We start from the raw sequence: 20236 nt of genomic DNA, 5'->3' as shown, positions 1-20236 counted from the left end.
ACTTCTTTGTCTCTAAGATTGAGACCATCCGTTCAGCTGCCTCTGCCACTTCCCTTCCTGCCCCTAGCCCACCGGGCCAAACTTCCTCTAAGGTTCCTCCCTGCCCTAGCCCTGAACTCACCTTTTTCTCCAGTTTCTCTCCGATCTCCCCTCATGACCTCTCCGCGCTCATCTTGTCCATGAGACCCACTTCCTGCTCCCTCGACCCTATTCCCACCAAACTGCTAGCCACCCAACTTCCTGCTTGTCCGACATCCAGTTCTGGATGAGCAGAAATTTTCTCCAATTAAGTATTGGGAAGACCGAAGCCATTGTTTTTGGTCCCCGCCACAAACTCCGTTCCCTAGCCACTGACTCCATCCCTCTCCCTAACATCTGTCTGAGGCTGAATCACACCGTTCGCAACCTTGGTGTCATATTTGATCCTGAAATGAGCTTCTGACCACATATCCGCAGCATAACAAAGACCGCCTACTTCCACCTCTATAACATCACCCGTCTCCGCCCTTGCCTCAGCTCATCCGCTGCTGAAACCTTCATCCATGCCTTTGTTGCCTCTAGACTTGACTATTCCAATGCACTCCTGGCTGGCCTCCCACATTCTACCCTACGTAAACTTGAGATGATCCAAATCTCGGTTGCCCGTGTCCTAACTCACACCAAGTCCTGTTCGCCCATCACCCCTGTGCTCGCTGACCTACATTGGCTTCCGGTTAAGCAATGCCTCGAGTTCCTTGTTTTCAAATCCCTCCATGGCCTCGCCCCTCCCTATCTCTATAATCTCCTCCAGCCCCACAACCCCCCGAGATATCTGCGCTCCTCTAATTCTGCCCTCTTGAGCATCCCTGATTATAATCGCTCCACCATTGGTGGCCATGCCTTCTGTTGCCTAGGCCCTAAGCTCTGGAATTCCCTGCCTAAACCACTCCGCCTCGCTACCTCTCTTTCCTCCTTTAAGACGCTCCTTAAAACCTACCTCTTAGACCAAGCTTTTGGTCACCTGCCCTAATTTCTCCTTATGTGGCTCGGTGTCAATTTTTTTGTCTTATAATACTCCTGTGAAGCGCCTTGGGACGTTATACTACGTTAAAGGCACGATATAAAAACAAGCTGTTGTTGTCCTCTGGTTCTCGACCCTTCCACCAATGGGAACAGTTTCTCTCTATCTACTCTGTCCAGACCCCTCATGATTTTGAACACCTCTATCAAATCTCCTCTCAACCTTCTCTGCTCTCAGAAGAACAACCCCAGCTTCTCCAGTCTATCCACGTCACTGAAGTCCCTCATCCCTGGAACTGTGAAGTCACAGCTGCCAATGGTGGGCCCAAGTGGGGGATGCACAAGAGGCCAGAATTGGAGGACAGTAAGAGTTCTCAGAGGGTTACAGAGATAGGGAAGGGCGATGCTGTGGCGGGATCTGAACACGCAGATGAGAATCTTAAACTGGTGCATCGGGAGCCAATGTAAGTCAGTGAGCACAAGGGTGAGCGGGACTTGGTGCGAGTTAGGATATGGGCAGCAGAGTTTTGGATGAGTTCAAATTTATGGAGTGATGAAGATGGGAGGTCGGCCAGGAGAGCTTTGGAATAGTTGAGTCTCGGAACATAGGAACAGGAGTAGACCATTCAATTTGCTCATGGCTGATCCTCAACCCCATTTACCTGCCTTTGACCAATATCCCTTGACACCCTTACCTAACAAAAATCTATCACTCAGTCTTGAAAGCGACAATTCACCTAGCATTCACAGCCTTATGGGGGACAGATTTCCAGATTTCTACTACGGTGCGGTGCCCAGAACTGAATGCAGTACTCGAGATGGGGTCTGATCAAGGCTCTATACAACTGAAGCATAGCTTCCTCCCCTTTGGAGGTAACAAAAGCATGGATGAGGGTTTCAGCAGCAGATGGGCTGGGGCTGAGGCAGCAACAGGCAATATTACAGAGGTGGAAGTAGACAGACTTGGTGATGGATAGGATATGAGGTCGGAAGCTCAGCTCAAGGTTAAATAGGATGCTGAGGTTGTGCACAGTCTGGTTCAGCCTCAGACAGTGGACAGGGAGAGGGATGGAATCGGTGGCTAGGGAACGGATATTGTGGCGAGGGCCGAGGACAATGGCTTCGGTCTTCCTAACAGTTAATTGGAGGAAATTTCAGCTCATCCAGAACTGGAGCAGTCTGACAACACAGAGGCAGTGGAGGGGTTGAGAGAGGTGGTGGTGAGGTAGAGCTGGGTGTTGTCAGTGTACATGTGGAACCTGACATAATTTCTTCGGTGAAGTCGCCGAGGGGTAGCATGTCAATGAGAATAGGAGGGGGCCAAGGATAGATCCTTGGAGAACTCCAGAAGTAACGGTGCAGGGGTTGGAAGAGAAGCCATTGCAGGAGATTCTCTGGCTACGACTGCATAGAGTAGAACCAGGCGAGGGCAGTCCCACTCAGCTGGACGACGGAGGCGAGGCATTGGAGGAGGATGGTGTGGTCAACCATGTCAAAGGTTGTGAAGGATACGGTGGGGCGGTAACTTGATTAAAGAGGTTCAAACATGTTTAGTGTCAGCACAAAGCTGTTTTTGGCTTCACGCCCATGCTGAACTTATGGAGTGTAAATTGGATGGCAATACCCAAACTGACTCCAAAGCAAAGCGGAGTGAGATGACCTGCCCTGGGTGTCTTGCTCTGGTGTCAGGTTGTCCTCCGATTCAGATTCAGGCTGTGTTTACACTACAACTGCAGTAAAGCTACAGGTAAAGCGTGAATGCTGCCTAAAGTAGTATATAGCGGGGAATTTGGTACCAATGCATGAAGCATTCGGGAAAACACTGCCGATGGTAAGCTTTTTACCTTGGGGGTAAATTGTCCAAGACTCAAAGCTGGGTGAGAATGTAAGTTGTGAGGAGGATGCAAGGAGGCTTCAGGGGGATATAGACAGGCTAAGTGAGTGGGTAAGAGCATGGCAAATGGAATATAATGTGGAGGAATGTGAAGTTATCCACTTTGGTAGAAAAAATAGAAAAGCAGAGTATTTTTAATTGGTGAGAGATTGGGAAATGTTGGTGTTCAGAGGGACCTGGGTGTCCTTGTACACGAATCACTGAAAGTGAACATGCAGGTACAGCAAGCAATTAGGAAAGCAAATGGTATGTTGGCCTTTATTACAAGAGGATTTGAGTATAAGAGTAAAGACATCTTACTGCAATTATATAGGGCCCTGGTGAGACCACACCTGGAGTATTGTGTACAGTTTTGGTCTCCTTACCTAAGGAAGGATATACTTGCCATAGAGGGAGTGCAACGAAGGTTCACCAGACTGGTTCCTGGAATGGGGGGATTGTCCTATGAGGAGAGACTGAGTAGACTAGGCCTATATTCTCTAGAGTTTAGAAGAATGAGAGGTGATCTCATTGAAACATACAAAATTCTTACAGGGCTCGACAGGGTAGATGCAGGGAGGATGTTGCCCCTGGCTGGGGAGTCTAGAACCAGGGGTCACAGTCTCAGAATAAGGGGTCGGCCATTTAGGACTGAGATGAGGAGGAATTTCTTCAGAGGGTGGTGAATCTTTGGCATTCTCTACCCCAGAGGGCTGTGGAGGCTCAGTCATTGAGTATATTCAAGAGAGAGGTCGATAGATTTTTGAATATTAAGAGAATCAAGGGATATGGGGATAGTTCAGGAAAGTGGAGATGAGGTCGAAGATCAGCCATGCTCTTATTGAATGGCGGAGCAGGCTCGAAGGGCCAAATGACCTCCTCCTGCTCCTATTATTAATAAGTTCTTATAATTCGGTGCCGGGCGGGAATCTTGCCCCAAGAATCAGGGCGAGTCCAATTTGGGGCGCTCTCAAATTTCTGGTTATTCCTTTTAATAGCCAGAGAAAACAGCGAGTATCTGTGGCCAATTTGCCAAAAATAAAGACTTGAAAGACTTGCGCCTTTCATGACCGCAGGACGTCCCAAAGCACTTTCCAGCCAATGAAGTACTTTTTGGAAGTGTAGTCGCTGTTGTAATGTGGGAAACGCGGGGCAGCCAATTTGCGCACAGCAAACTCCCACAAACAGCAATGTGATAATGACCAGATAATCTGTTTTAGAAATGTTGATTGAAGGATAAATATTGGCCAGGGCTACCTTGGAAAACTTCACCCGCTCTGAAGGACTCGGTGTGGTTCCGAGCCAAATCACGAGGGGTTTGTCCCCAGCAGGTGGCGGTGCTCTTCGTCAGAGTTGGCCGCAAACTCCTTTTGCTTTAATTGGTGTATATTTATAATAAAGATGTTTTTTTTTTTTAAAAAGTGTTTCCTCAAAAAAAAAGCAGAAGTCTTCCGCTCACAACGTTCACCTGATCCATGAGTTGGTCTGAGCCTGACTGCGGAATGTTCCACGAATACAAATGAACATTCTCGAACTTTCCAGATTCCCTGGAGGGAAGCAACTCGTGAAGAGTTTACTTTTGCTGTATCGAAGACTATCTATTTGACTTACTGATGTTTTTACAGGAGTAATACCGACTAAAAGGAAAACTCGTGGTGGAACGAGTGAAGGCTAGGTTACATTCGACTCATTTCGGCGCCACTCGTATTTTTCGGCGTCGAACACCTTTCCCGACCTCGGCACTTGGTTCGGGGGCCCCCTTCTCGGGTCGCCGAACCACTTCGGAAGCGCTCGGCTTTTTCCGTCGGCGGCCGGAAGTGACGCGTGGGGAGCGAGCGAGCGGCGCCGAGTTGCTGAGAGTTTTGTCCCCTCTTGTTGCGAGTCCCAGTCTGAGAGAGTGCCGTCGCCTGTTCTGAAGGAAGCTGGCCTCTTTAGAGTCCAGATTCAAAAAAAGAATGCTTTAAACCTGCTTCTTTAGCCCAAAGAATTTGGGGAGGGGAGGGAAAATAATCACGCGTTGGAGAGGCGGGGTGGGGAGGGAGGGAAAAGAGAAGAAACTGCAAGGCGAGTTTCTCAGGAAAGCTTGGGTTAGCTTCCCTCAGACTGCAAGACCAGTCCTGTTGAGATTAAGGCTTGACCACCTGGCTGTTTTAATTAAGCAGAGAGGGACCGAGAGAAAGAGAGGACAAAGGCTTTAAAAAAAAAAAAAAAAAAAAAAAAAAAATTATTACCGGATCTCTCCAGTCTGGAAAATAAAGGAAAGCCAGCAACTGGAGGCGAAGAAGGGAAGCTGGCGACTGACTGGAAGCTTCATTTGTTGGGGGGAATTGTGAGACAAAAAGACACAAAGTGCTGACTGGGGCCCTCTGCAGAATCGCCCCCCCTCCTCCTCCCCTTCAAGAAGAAAAGGCTGTGTTTGTGACCGAGAAAGCCCACTGGTAATTAGACTCGTTTATCCAGATTTTTTTTTCTCTTCCTTTAAGACTGTTGCGTGTCTGTTTGATTCCTTTTGTAAATGTTGCAGTCTGATCGCGAGGGAACGGAAGACGGGAGTGATCACTAATCCTGTAAGATTTCTTGACAGCCTGCGGTGGAGAGAACCAAAAAAAAATAATCTTATTGATTATTGTCGATTTGTAGTGTTGCCAAGACAAGTCCCAGAAACACTGCTGGGAGGAAGAGACCAGTTCACGGAAGCTGCATCTTCTGCTTGGAAGAGTGAAGAGGGTGATTACTGAGCTCCCGTTTATTAAGTTGGCTGTGCATCTAAAAGTTTTTTTGAAAAAAAAACAAAAAGCGGAGATGGCTAAAAAGCAAAATCAAAAGGGTGAGTGAAAATCAATAAAAGACACGCATTTCTCGAGTACTAACTTGTTTTTCTGCGGCTTTAATACCACAAACTACAATCATTTTTAACCTGCAGTCTTAATTTTGAAGATCATTTTGTAATAATTCCTTTTTTTCCTCAAAGCAATCTGTATTTAATGTCGCAAGGTTTTAGTTTTATGAAGTATTACAGTGGATTCTGGAAAACGGGATTCCCCCATTTCATAAGCTTGGAGGAGTGTAAGTGGGAGTACATTGCAGACCATAAATTGAGGGTGAAATTTGTAGACGAATTAGAGGACATGTATTAAGAGTTATAATTGTAGCGGATTTTAATTGCTAGACTGCAATAATGTTTGTGGTGAGGCAAGGGAGGGTTTTCTGCTGTGTTCAGGACTGCTTTCTCCCAAAAAGGAAGTACTAGTTGCCCAGATTCTGGATAACACGAGTAGTCTGCCTAAAAGGGAAATATATGGAAAACAATGACCACAATATGATCAAGTTCAATGTAATAATAGAAAAGGAATAATAAGTCCACTACAAGGGTTTGTGACTGGGCGATGGCAAATTATAGTGAACTAGAAAGGCCCAGGGAAAAATGGCAGATAGAACCATAGATCAGCAATGTATTTAAGCAGGAGGTGGAAATCAAGTACATTCCAGTAAGTGAAAAAAGTGTACAGAAGGATGGGGTTAAATGGCTGAATAGGGAGATTAGATCAAATTAAAAACTTTAAAAGAATCATTTAGTGTTATTGGGGTGATTTAAAAAAAAAAAATGAAAAGACAAATATGAAGAATATGTAGGAAAACTACAGAGAGAGATTTCGAAAGCTAGGGAGTTAAAGAAAATTAGCAAAAAACATAGCAATAAAAATGTTTTCTGTAGTCGCAGTAGCAAGACAATGGTCACTAGGGGTTGGACTGCTAAAAGTTGAATGAGGCAATGGCAGAGACCTTTACCTCACTTTTCACGTGGGAGGTGGATATTGAAATGGTAGAGCCACCAGAGGTCATGGAGGTTATTATTCAGAGAGAAATGGCACTAAAGAAGTTACAGAAACTTAAGGTAGAAAAATTATTTGGAACCTGACATCCAAGGATCCTGAAGGAAACTAAAGAAGAAATAGCATCGGCTCTGACCATACTTCTCCGAAATTCTGTGGAAAAGAAAATTGTGTCCGAGGCCTGAAAGATGGCAAGTGTGGGATCCCTAGTCTAAAAAGGTGATGGAGTAAGCCAGGAAGTAATAGGCCAGTTAATCTTAAATTATTGGTAAACTACTAGAGACTAGCCTAGCTGCCACTGAAGGGCCCATCATCTAGCGCAACATGCATGGCATTTTTAAAATAAAAAGCTGTCCTTCCTGCCAGGAGTCCCAGAACCCTGGTATACCACTTAACTGTTCAAGCATGTGTCAACTCTTTTTCCCTCTGGGCAGAGTGAGGCCTATTACAGTGGGAGCTGTCGAGTTAAGACAAAATTGGCGGGTGTGTGACCTGAACCGTGGTGATGCTGAGGGTCTTGAGTTGTGGGAAAATGCAGTTGTGCCCCTCGCCCCTGGTGGAGTTGGGTATATGAGACAAAACCCAGAAGTTCCTGTGAGGAGAGAGACTTAGATTGAAGGTGAAGTTCTGCTGCAGTTGCTTACTGTATCATTGTTACCAGTTGTTACATACATAGTTGGAGCTTTGTCTGGATGAAGTTGAAGACCCTGTTATCTGATACTTGAGTGGGTCTTCAAAACTCGCGTCCAAAGAAGTGAAACAGCTATAAGAACATAAGAAATAGGAGCAGGAGTAGGCCAATCGGCCCCTCGAGCCTGCTCCGCCATTCAATAAGATCATGGCTGGGCTGATCTGATCCTAACCGCCAATCTACTATCACAGAACCATCTCCTGAATCTAACAGAATTAGACACATGAAATAGGAGCAGGATCAGGCTACACGGCCCTTGGGCCCGCTCCGCTACCCACAGGGCCATGTCCGATCCAAACCTAGACTCATGTCCAAATTCCTGCCCGCTCCCCGTAACCCTTTATTCCCTTTACTTCTAGGAAACTGTCTATTTCTGTTTTAAATTTATGTAATGATGTAGCTTCTACAGCTTTTTGGGGCAGCATATTCCATGGACCTACCACCCTCTGAGTGAAGTAGTTCCTCCTCATCTCAGTTTTGAAAGAGCAGCCCCTTATTCTAAGACTATGCCCCCTAGTTCTAGTTTCACCCATCATCGGGAACATCCTCCCCGCATCCACCCGATCCAACCCCTTCACAATCTTATATGTTTCAATAAGATCGCCTCTCATTCTTCTGAACTCCAATGAGTAGCGTCCCAATCTACTCAACCTCTCCTCATATGTCCATCCCCGAGATTAACCGAGTGAACCGTATGGGCCTACGTAAGCCACAACCACAATGATTGGAGCCAACAGGTAGCTTCAATGGCTTTTGCACTTCATGCCAGCACAGGTGATACTCTGGTCTGGAATATGTGTTCCCAAGAAACGGACTTTTTTTGAGGCTATCTTGTTTACACCTGCATGTCTTTTCTTTCCTCCTCCTCCAGTTCTCTTGGAGGGAAGAGATTGTTCTGTTCTGTTGTAGCACTACTTCCTCTGCCATTTTTTTTTAAATTATTGGTTTTGGGCACCAAAATTGTAGTTTTTGAAAATGAATGGCTCTCTTGTGGTGCAGCTCATGATGAATCAAAGGTTGCACTGTTGCAATGAAAGGGGGATGGTCCACATTGCTACTGAGGATGTGGAAAAACTGAAAAATGAGGCAGTGAAGGAAGTGTTTTTTTTAATTGGTTTCTAAAAAATTTATTTGCATGATGGATACTTCACGTGTGTGACATAACACATGCCAGATGCATGGCATGTTTGTCATGGCATTTCTCACTGATTGCTGTAAATATACTGTGTGTACTGATTAATGTTCATTTGCATGTTTAGTGTTAAATAAAGTTGACTTGGTTTATAGCCTGAGCCACACTTGGTGTATATTATTCTGTCTTCCAAAGTCAGAGGTTGTGTGGCGACACGTAATATATTCCAATAAACGAGGGAGTAGAGAGGCAAGAGTTCTCTATTCAGCATCCGGGCCTTGCTCCATTTACCTAGATATTGGGCAGGTAAAAGTACACTCTGGTTCGTAAGGAGCATGTGGTCCACTTACAGTGATGCTGAACCCAAGGAGAATATTTAGTGTAAAAGCCTCACGTATGACCGTTGCACAAATATATCAATCAATCTGTGATTGCAAAATGTCGTAATTGCATAAACAACCTCTTGAGATATATACGATAGCAAAATACTGCGGATGCTGGAAATCCAAAATAACAACAGAAAATGCTGGAAAAACTCAGTAGGCCAGGCAACATCCGTGGAGAGAAAATGGAGTCAACGTTTCGAGTCAAACCCTTTGTCTTGACAAAGGGGTTGACTCTCTTTTCTCTCCACGGATGTTGCCTGGCCTACTGAGTTTTTCCAGCATTTTCTGTTATTTCTTTATCTGTCCCTCCCTCCCTCCCTCCCTTTAGTGCTCTCATTCCTCGGTGTACATTTCCATTGCTGGACAGGCGATGTGGCTTACAAACAGCATGTCCTGTTGTTGATCCTAAAATAAAAACCTCTGGTGTGTTGCATACCCCCAGCTCCAAATTGTGGTGGTGTTCACTACACTCGGAAGGTAGGCAGCCTGAAGCCGCATTCTGAGACTTGCAGTGCACAGATCGCTTGCGCAATGCAACGCTGGTGTATTCTAGTTTGCTACCTGGTTGAACTTCTTCATTCCTCTGACAGAGTAACAGCTCAGTGAAGCTCATGAACTGAAGCCTCAGCCGCCTGAGAGGCGCAGGCTGCAGACAGAAAACGTTTAGTTAGAGACATTCCAAAAAACGACTACTGTATATGTTTGTGACTATTTCCGATGTGTATTGGAATGCACTAAACTGAAGACTATATAATGTCCCATGGCACTGCTCATAGATAAAAAATTAATAAACTGAGTATAGTGTTTTCTTCAACTGTGGGTAAATATATTTGCTCCCCTCACGTAACACAGTTGCATTAATAAATCTATGTATGTAACAGGCAGTTACAGAAATAAATCCTTGTATTTAGTTACATTGTGTTTCCTGTCAGTTATCTCCTGAGTTCATGGTGCACTTTGCTTTGAAGTTTGTAAATACACAAAGAATTCAAGGTTAACTCTACTTTTCAAAGTGTGACAGATGCTCCGCAGTTTTTCTTTAATATACTATTAGAATAATTATTGCTAGCAGATCTCCTGCAGCATTGCTCCGCATTGGATTGGGTATTCCGTTGTGTTTAAGGAACTTGCAGAATTGTTATTAACAGCAGATGGCCTCGTACTTTCTGTTTCAGCCGAGTTAACCTCACCAAAATTTGTGTACACCTGGTTTTTGTTAACTTGATATTTGCATGACAAGTATTCTGAAATTAAATATCACAGCAAATCTGTGAAGTTGATTATCTACTGAGCAAACATAAATTGAAATTAGTCCGGTCATTCCATTTGTGAAGTATAGTAGCTTTCCTGACTGGAACAATTGTTCCTGTATAATACACAATTTATGGGCCTCTTAAAGATTTTTTTGAAAAGGCAGCTTGGTGATTTTCCAAGGAGTAAGTTGTACATGTTTCAAGTGTTTCCAGAACTGTACACTTTGAAAGCATCTTGTAAGCTCAATGATCTCTGCTGTTTATACTTATTTTTGCTGTCGGGAAAAATCTTGGCTTCTATCTTTTAAGCATACAGTCTGAAGTCTATAAAACATATGGTAATGTATTGCAGTTGCCAACTCTTGTTTTACTCTGTATTTAACATAGTTTATAAATTCAAATTGCTGCTTGTAGTTATGGGAAAACCTGATGCAAGTTCTAACAGAATTGCTCTGTGCTAATGACCCTCAAAATATACACCGTAGCAGCATAGAGTTGGGGCAAGTTGGTTTGAATATTAGTCTAGACCTTGACGATAATAAATCAATTAATTTTTATCTGCCAACTTTCAAGTATTGTGCAGCCGCTGAGGGTAAAATCCTTTGGAAAGTTTAGTAAATTCTTGTGCACCCTCTATTTGCAGAACATGGCTACTGCTACTTTTCAATTGACTCTGCGGATCTCATGGATTTATTAAGTATATTCTGTTGGTCGTGGCCGCAAAACAGACCCTGGACCGTTGGAATTTAGAAATCTTGCCAACAGTCTATTCAAAATCAGCTAATCAGTGTACTTGGGTTGGTTTCAGAAGGGAGTCAATAGATCACTTGGTGACTATTAGTAAATCATTAACTTAATTTTAAGGTACTGAATTTTACTTGCCTATTAATAGAATTTTGCTGTACAAAATGTGAATCAGCCGCTCAAGATATTCTTGGCTCCATTCATTGAGCTTATTGAAGAATTCCGGAAAGGGAAAGTTGATTTTTTTTTTAACACAGCAAGTTATGATGATCTGGAATGTGTTGCCTGAAAAGTTGGTGGAAGCAGATTCAATAATAACTTTGAAAAGGGAATTGGATATATACTTGAAAAGGAGAAATTCACATGGCTGTGGGGAAAAGAGCAGGGGCGTGCGACTAATTGCATAGCTCTTTCAAGGAGCTGGCACCGACATGATGGGCCGAATGGCCTCCTGCGCTGCACTGAAGTGTCAGCCGAGATTATGTTCTCAAGTCTCTGGAGTTGGGTTTGAATCGATGACTTTCTAAATCAGGCAAGAGTGCTGCCATTGAGCTAAAGCTGTTCAGGTTCCATTAGAGGAATTTCTTGGTGGTATATTCAAGTAGCTAAAGATGTTGCAATGAGTTTTGCTATGACTTATGATTTGTAGCACCTCATAGTGTAGGGTTTTCACCTCCCTAGTATTTCATAGAAACATAGAAGATAGGAGCAGGAGTAGGCCATTCGGCCCCTCGAGCCTGTTCTGCCATTCAATGAGATCATGGCTGATCATCCAATCTCAGTACCCTGTCCCTGCCTTCTCCCCATACCCCTTGATCCCTTTAGCCTTAAGAAATATATCCAACTCCTTCTTGAATATATTTAATGAATTGGCCTCTACTGCCTTCTGTGGTAGAGAATTCCACAGGTTCACCACTCTCTGGGTGAAGAAATTCCTCCTCATTTCTGTCCTAAATGGCTTACCCCTTATCCTTAGACTGTGACCCCTGGTTCTGGACTCCCCTGCCATCGGGAGCATCCTTCCTGCATCTAGTCTGTCCAGTCCTGTCAGAATTTTATAAGTTTCAATGAGATCCCCTCTCGTTCTTCTAAACTCCAGCGAGTACAAGCCCAGGTTTCCTCCCTAAACTATAAGTACTCTGTGTATGTGAAGTAACATTCCAAAATTTGACAGTCACTTTGTCAGTACAGGTAAAATCTATGCTGTGGGAAACATTACCTGTAGCAATAGTACTCAATGTAGCCTGGGAGCACTTGCAAACCTGCCTCTCCTTCGTCTGTGGCCACTGCAGACTTGCTACTTTACATACTTCTGGGGCTGCACTCGTGCATTCAAGGTCTTCCTGAGTGTGGGATGTTGATGGCGCTCGGATACAATGCTGTCTTATCTCTTGTTCTCAGCAGGGAAGGTAAGTGAATCCTTTCTAAGGATGTAGGGGTGTCCCAAATTGTCAAATATGCACTAGTTTGTTTTCAAAGAAAGAAAAAGTACTTGCATTTGTATTGCACCTTTCACGGCCAATGCAGTACTTTTGAAGTGCAGTCACTTGTAATGTGAGGAATACCAGCTATGTTTAAGGATTAATTAAGGTTAAGTGCTAAATTCTGGGTTTTCAGACTATGGTCTACACTTCAAAGGGAAGACATTTCCCTTTGTTGTGAATTAGATGATTCTTAAAAAGTGCTAAATGTAAGTAACTAGTGCTGTATTGTGACCATGTTAAAGACATGTTGCTTTGCCAATTGATCCCTGGCATTCAAACTAGAATCAGGAGTTTCTAGCAGTTTTGCTGTTGGATGATGTCTGATGTAAATGTATTTTCACTGGTGTTTCATGTTAACAATGGATGGCGATCTGGTTGAAAGCACCCAAGTAATGGGTTCCAGGCTGTGGGTGTTTACTTTCTCATTAGCATTCCATGAGGTCATGTTTTTAATACTACATTTCAATGTTTTGAGAATCTCTCTCAAAGTTTCTTTGACAAGTGATGGTCTCCAGCAAAGGAAGTCGCCTTAAAACAGAATTGTCTCCACAGTTCAGTTGCTTTCTCATTCTGACCATGTAAGACGTGCTCTACAACAAAACCTATGTTACGTACACTCCCAGGAAGGGAGGCATCACAAAGCAGAAAGGCGTTGCTGACTTTTTGGATTTTCTTCAGTTAAGAATCAAAATTGGGGAAGGTAAATTAACCCCTTGTAGATTGTTTCTGGATCTTGTATATGTTTATTACAGAACTGTGTAATAGCCTAACATTTTTGTTTCTGTAAAGCATTTAAGTATAGATTTAGTTGTTTTAACTTGCACTAAAAGGTATTTTCAGCTTTCTAGATTGACTGGAAAAGATGTGAGACTATTAATGTGAATTCAGTGCAGAGTAAGCAACCTAATGCATACCCTACCTGATCATCAGGGGCACGGCCCACTCATAGGAAGCCTGGTACAACCATTAGAACAGAAGCAGTGTTTAAAAAGCTTGAATGTAGCAATTGGGTCTTGTACTATCCATGGGTAAGTGAAAGTGCCATATTAAACTATAGCGTTGGTAGCTTTTTCCTGTTTCTGTGGAGAATTGCCTGGCCTTCACTTGACGGTAACCGGTTTGAAATCAAGCGTTCCCTGTGTGGGGAAGCACAGACCCACATCCTGTCATTGCCTCGTACAAATTTCCTGAGAGGGGTCTTTAGCTGAGATTTGCCCCTTGACAAAAAGTTAGTGAGCAACACTGAATTCGAATACCCTGTCCCAGGAACAGGTTCTATTAAGCCTGGCAGCCTGATGTAAGAAAGTATCGCAAAGAACCTACTCCAGCCTTAGAGTAATTCTCTTAATTGTGTCATGGAACAGGGAAAATCGTTTTGATTCTCTGTATCTGATGTCATTAAAATTGCATGTGGGACAGGTAGAGTTAGTTTTACTGGGCTAAACAAGTACTATCTACCTTTTGCCCTCTGGACAGGTGTGTTCTTTTGAACTTATTTTTGCAGGCATTTGGCAGTAGTGCCAATGAAATTTGCAAATAAACAAGACCACTCACAAGCTTTGGCAATCGCACCAGGTGTATTTCCTCAATTTGCAATAGAACCCAGCAGTCACTGTTGGCTTATTGTTAAAAGCACTGCCCAGTTTAGCACAAAGGAATACAGACCAGGCAGTCCCAACTTCAATTCCAAGTCTGTTCTGAGTTCGCTGATCTCGGCTTAGGCGGCAGTTGAGATGCCACAATTGGCTTCAGCACCCCTCAATGGAGGAGGAAAATGAGCTGGAGTTGCTGCTCCTGATTGCTGTCCAGCAGCCCCCGCTGGCAAGTGCGTAAGGATGTCCGATGAGGAGAGGACCCGGCTCGTGTGCTATCCCCATGATAAAATAGCCAACCGGCGCTCGCTATATCTAGGCTCACATGGACAATGGGCACTTGGGCGAGATAAATACAGGTGACCAGCACCTGTAGAAACAGGAAAGAGTGAACACGTTCGGAGAGGGGAGGAGCAAAGTTATACATTAAGGGAAAATAGTTTTACATAAAGTTATTTATGCTTAGTACAGGAAACTTTGTGATATCCGGCACCGACGGGACCGAGCTGTTGCCGATCTATCAAAACTGCCGGACATACAAAGTTAATGTTGAAGCATACGGAGATTTTCATCTCCGTATCTGACAACAAACACTGTTGCTTAGCAACAGCTTCAAACAGTCGGCCCGTACCTTGGAAGCGTCTCTGTAGCTTAGCAACAGCTTCAGAGAGACTTTGCAGTGCCCGACTGTTGGAAACAAAGCCACGAGAAGAAAAACAACCTAACAGAACGGCTCCTGATTTCTGCCGGTAGATCGAGGTTTCCGGACATACAACCTCCGGATAAACCAAAGTCTCCTGTAGTTGATACATGGTATCTTCACTTTTTACAAGTCAGAACCAAGTTCCTGACATCCCCCAAACATTGTCAGAGATGTTTTCATCCGGCATGGTTGTTCCATGGGGTTGCAGCAGTTCTGATTCCGAATATAATGTTGCTTGTGCCATTGGCTTCCATGTTCAATGTATTCTTTTGTCTTGGAAGCTTTTCAGGTATGTCTCCCAATGAAATAATTGTCTTGCCGTGCTTTCCCCATGCCCCCAAGTCAGAAGCTTTATTGCGGTTTGCCTAATGGCACATTTTAAGCGCTTGTACTTCCTAGTTAATGTTATATGATATGTCTATTGGAAATAAAGGAAGATAGTGTTTTTAAACTATACCTGTTGAGTATTTCATGGGAGTTTATTATATTTATACTCTCATATTTTGGGAGTAAAAAATGTCCCTACCTGTCTTGGTTACCTCTCATGTGCCCCAAAGTCCCCACCTATTCCTCAGCAACATCGGGTGTGGGGGGTCACCTTGCACATGTATGTTGATGCCCAGCTCTGCATTTCTGCTACCACGCTCAACTCTCCGCCACTGCTCTGTCTAATATTGTGTTGTGTATGAACTAGAACATCCTCCAACTTTAATACCCAAGACTGAAGCCATGCTGTTTGGCTCCCATCAAAAAATTCTGCCCGAGTCTCCAAATCCATCCCCTTGCTGAACCTGATGCAAGTTTCGGTAGCATTTAAATCCCACAGTTAAGCCTGTTACTGCAAGATAGTTAAATTACTTGACAGACTTGCTAACAGTCTCCACAACGCATTACAACTGTGTCATTCAAAACACTACTTCCAGGCATTGCTATGGTAGTGATATTCCTGCAGATGCACAACAATGTAGAACGGACACATGAAAAGTTATTCTGCCTTCTGCGTGCAGACAGTTGGCAGAACGCAAATGTGACCATTGCTTAATTTTTTAATTTAACTTTTTTTTTAAAAAAAAGTAAAATGAGCATGGTTAAAACAATGCATAACTGCAGTCCATTGGATAGTGTTTATTCAATGAATGATGATCATCATAGAATCATAGAAATTTACAGCACAGAAGGAGGCCATTCGGCCCATCGTGTCCGTGCTGGCCGACCGAGCGATCCAGCCTAATCCAACTTTCCAGCACTTGGTCCGTAGCCCCGTAGGTTATGGCACCAAGTGTATATCCAAGTACTTTTCAAATGTGATGAGGGTTTCTGCCTCTCCCACCCTCTCAGGCAGTGAGTTCCAGACCCCCACCACCCTCTGGGTGATCTTGTAGCTCCATTACTCGTTAGTTCAGTTGCACTGAATTAATGTTTATCTTGTATAATGCACTTTTCAAATAGCTACTTAAGTTGCAATTTGTTCGTAAAGTTTGCTAAGTACAGTTTCATTTTTCAAGATGAGACGGTACATCAGCTTCCCCCCCCCCCCCCCCGCCCCCCCCCCACAAGTAGATGTTGTCTGTCTGTGATTACTTGCTAATTAGAAGTTATGAAACCACTGCATCGTTTCCTGTACTTCAAATGCAAAGTGTTTGGGGTGATCAAAGCCGTTGAAAGGTATTTTTAGCAAGGTGCTTACCCTTCCCATCTATGTTGGATTTGTGAATTCTTTGAAACTACATAATTTTGAATTTGCCAATTATGAAAGTGCAGGTGCAGTGATGTCTTGTAAGCCAGATATAGTTGCTCCACACTTAAAACTTGGATATAATGAAGATTGCCAAAACAGGACCCCCACGCTCTCCAGCTGAGATACGCTTTACATTCTTCTCATTGAACACAATCCCCCCCTCTCCCAAATGTAAGGCAAATGAGTCCATTGCATTTCCTAATAGTTCAAGAATAGTATCGGCAGAGGATTGAAGTTGCTAAATAAAGCTTGAGAAAATAATCTAGGCTGACACTTCAATGCAGTATTGAGGGGGTGCTGCACTGTCAGAGGTGCCGTCTTTCGGATGACATGTTAAACTGAGGCCCCGTCTACCCCCTCGGGATGTAAACAATCCCGCGGCACTCTTTCAAAGAGCAGGGGAATTCTCCCTGGTGTCTTGGGCAATATTTATCCCTTAACCCACATCACTGAAACAGATTACCTGGTCATTATCACATTGCTGTTTGTGGGATCTTGCTCTGCGCAAATTGGCTGCTGCGTTTCCTACATTACAGCAGTGACTACACTTCAAAAAGTACTTCATTGGCTGTAAAGCGCTTTGGGACGTCCTGGGGTCGTAAGAGGCGCTATTTAAATGGCAGTCTTTATTGTAGACTAGATAATGATTGGGATTTTAAAATATCGAGCGTATGGAGTAGTTTGGCAACAAAATCATTTTTATGGAGCCTTGCAGTAGAGTGCATTTTTTTGAAAACTACCTTTTTTTAAAAAAGATAAAAGAAGGAAAGTAATTTTCCACTTCGACGGTCCTGTCTGAATTGTGCTAGATGTGGGAGATTGCCTCCTTGTTGCAGGCTAACATTGTTTCCATGAAGTATGTGCTACTAGAGCCAGACATTGAAGGAACTGTCACAAGCCCTACAATGGGAGGCAGTGACAGCAGCAGAATTGCCATTTGTGTGTTACTGTGTTGTATCACTTTTGATTAAATAACATTTTACCAGATGTGCTATATTTGAGGCTTGGCTAAATTATAGACGGCTCTTTAGGTTAGGTTTTAAGTAGTCATCAAAGTGACGTTCTTGAATGAGCTGCCATACAAAGTCATTTTAGTTTTCTCTTTATTACATCTTTGCTGTCAGTTTTGGAAAGCCATCTGTGACGTACTGTATTGAAATTGAAAACTGAGAAATTCAGTTTAATTACTCTTTCAAGTTTGATTTTTTTTTAAACTTTTTTTTCCCATCGGATTCAAATTTACAATTTTTACCCTTAATTTTCCCTATAAAAGTGCAGCCTGTAGCATATCCTCTGCAGTTTGTTCTTTGCATGCACATGTTTATGGTTTGCAATCTATCATGTAAACTATTCATAAATAGAAATTTATTGATGTCTGGCAAAGGTCTCTGAAATGTGTGAAATAAAGGTGGTTTTACTGATTAGTTTCTTGGGTAGTTTCCATGGAGGGGAGGGAGGGACAAGTGGAACAATAGGTTGAACCATGCAGAGGGGAAAATTGAAGTTGATTTAAGCGAGCTTAGGAGTAATTGGATGATCTTAGTCACTTCTAGTCAAATTCCTGCCAAACATTTTTGTGGCATAGCAACAGAAAAGAGACTGAAATGGCAGCCTCTCGTATATGATGTGCTGGTAGGGCGTATGGTCCAAAATGGGTGGTGATCTCTACTGTAGCATATTGGATTAAAATTGTCTGAACAAAGCAAGTTTAAATGCGATGAATGTTATTTTTCCCTATACTTGCCCGAGAGATCGGCTTCCTTTTTTGAAGTGTGTTCTCGTATTCTAAGCATTCGAATGGCCCACTCAACATGCTTTGCAGACCTTGTGTTTTTTCACTGGCCATTTGTGGACAGGGGTGTAAGCTGTTTCCAGTGACGACTGCAACGGTGTGCTGCTTCCTGCGGTTCCCTGTAATTAATCCCTGTTGCTGCAAATTAATCTGCGTCATTCAACAATGGCAGCAGTGTGTTTTTTTTATAACAAAAAAAACTCATCTGTGCGACTGGTTCATCTCAAGTGTGTCATTGGCAACCTGTAAATGGAGGGTGGGATACCAGCTGACACTCACCGTCTAGGCTTGTACATGAATGGCAACTGGACAAGATACCAGAGGGCTGCTGGTGCCTGTGAAATTGGGCCCCGATTTAAAAAAAAATCAGCCCCTCCAGAAGAGGGAAAGGGAGAAATTGGCACAAAAAATTGGGAAACGATTTGAAGAGATTTGAGGAAGGTGCTTTCAACCTCGAGTATTCCTCTTGGGATTTTATTTATCTCCTTATAACCAAAGAGAAGACTGTCGTCATTTTGATACTGGTTAAACAGCCCGCTGTTGGGGTTCTGCTGGAAACGACCCAATAGGGTCATGTATCTAGAGGGGCCATCTTCAGCTGGCGAGCATTGGACTTAGTGAGGGGCAGCATCTATCCTGGGTCATTCTGGTACTCGCAACTGAAAAAGCATATAAAAGCCAGAGATTTGATTCCTTGCTGAGCTCGAATCCCTGCAGCGGGTAGTCAAAACTGCCCAACGCATTACCGGCACCCGGCTACCGACCATAGAGCGCACATACCAGAAACGTTGTTTACGGAGGTCACGGTCCATCATCAAAGACCCTACCCACCCCTGCCATCTGGGAGACGCTACAGATGCATTCGCACCCGTACGATCAGATTTAGGAACAGCTTCTTTCCCAGGGCTGTCATCCTACTGAACTCCACAAATAAACTCTAAAGCCTGCACATCTGCCAATGCACTTTATTATGTTAATGTTAAAGTATTACAAGCCAAATGTATGTTGAATGTTTAAATGTCTTAATCTAAATGTACACTCTCGGGAGCCGCAAGCCTACATTTCGTTGTACTGCACTTGTGCACTAACAATGACAAGAAAGATGATTATGATTATGATTATGATGATGATTATGACAATTGACTGCAGATGAGCTCACCAGATTATCCAAACGGGTCTTTCCCAGCAAGGAAGTAGAGTCCCTGGCCTGAACCTTTTTTCTGTAGCAAAGTGGTAAATATTTTTTGCAAATTTGTTTTTCTCATTTTCTGGAGAAGTGCTTTAGATTGAAAGTTCTATCCCTCCTCCCCAGAGGAGACTCTCTTGAAAATATATAGTTCTTCAAAATCCAGCTGAGCACCTGGATCAGCAGACAGCAGGTTTGTTATTGCAGTTACACCCTCTGCCATACCAGGGTGACAAATTGATTTTCTTGCTGGCAAGCATTTAGACTATAAATGTTAACTTTGTTGTTTCTAGGTCTTAAATAGCTCCACGGCATGGAAATTGCCATTCAAATTCTGGGTTGTCGAAAGATAGCAAATGCTTCCCGTTCTGAATACGACTTAGCCGCACATAAATCAAACTCCGATTTTATTGCTCGTAAATGTCTTGAATACTGCTGGAGTTTATAACTAGCGATCACGTCACACCCGAGACCCAAATTGCATAGCTCGAGGCTAAAGGTTAGTCTTAAAAGACTAGAGTTTTGATTAATACAGGTGATGCCATGTGTTCATGGTGCTAATTTCCAGGAAGAATGGTCTCCTGCTGGAAAACTTACATTTTCCTTCCATCAGGGTTGTACTATTCAACTAAATTTGGAGGGTAACCCATTTCAATGTTTAATCAAAATGTGGTGCATGCCTGTATCTGCTTATTTTTAGTTCCTATAAATGATAGCTTTATGTGGCAGTGTACTTAAATGCTACTGTGATTCCTTTTCGACGCCATAAAAATGCGAATTTATATATTTTGGCATTCAAATGAAACCGCAATAAACACACCTAATCCCGT

General features: G+C 43.3%; 1 protein-coding gene across 2 annotated transcripts in view; it reads left to right on the top strand.

The window, feature by feature from the left end:
- The first annotated feature begins 4305 nt into the window (after positions 1-4305).
- spats2 (spermatogenesis associated serine rich 2) overlaps positions 4306-20236 on the top strand; it is a 112109-nt gene continuing 96178 nt past the window's right edge. The window contains exons 1-2 of one of the 2 annotated variants that reach the window (XM_085972842.1): positions 4306-5310; positions 5513-5699. In XM_085972842.1, coding sequence (XP_085828968.1) covers positions 5675-5699 — 25 coding nt within the window. In that variant the 5' untranslated portion in view covers positions 4306-5310; positions 5513-5674. The remainder of the gene's footprint in view (positions 5311-5512; positions 5700-20236) is intronic. The other variant, XM_085972843.1, reaches the window with a different exon arrangement.

This window comes from Somniosus microcephalus, chromosome 33, assembly GCF_052327205.1.
Source record: "Somniosus microcephalus isolate GS21.2 chromosome 33, FLI_Smic_1.0, whole genome shotgun sequence".
Lineage (NCBI taxonomy): Eukaryota > Metazoa > Chordata > Chondrichthyes > Squaliformes > Somniosidae > Somniosus > Somniosus microcephalus.
Note: the sequence above shows the minus strand (reverse complement) of the source record. Positions and strands in the feature narration are given on the sequence as shown.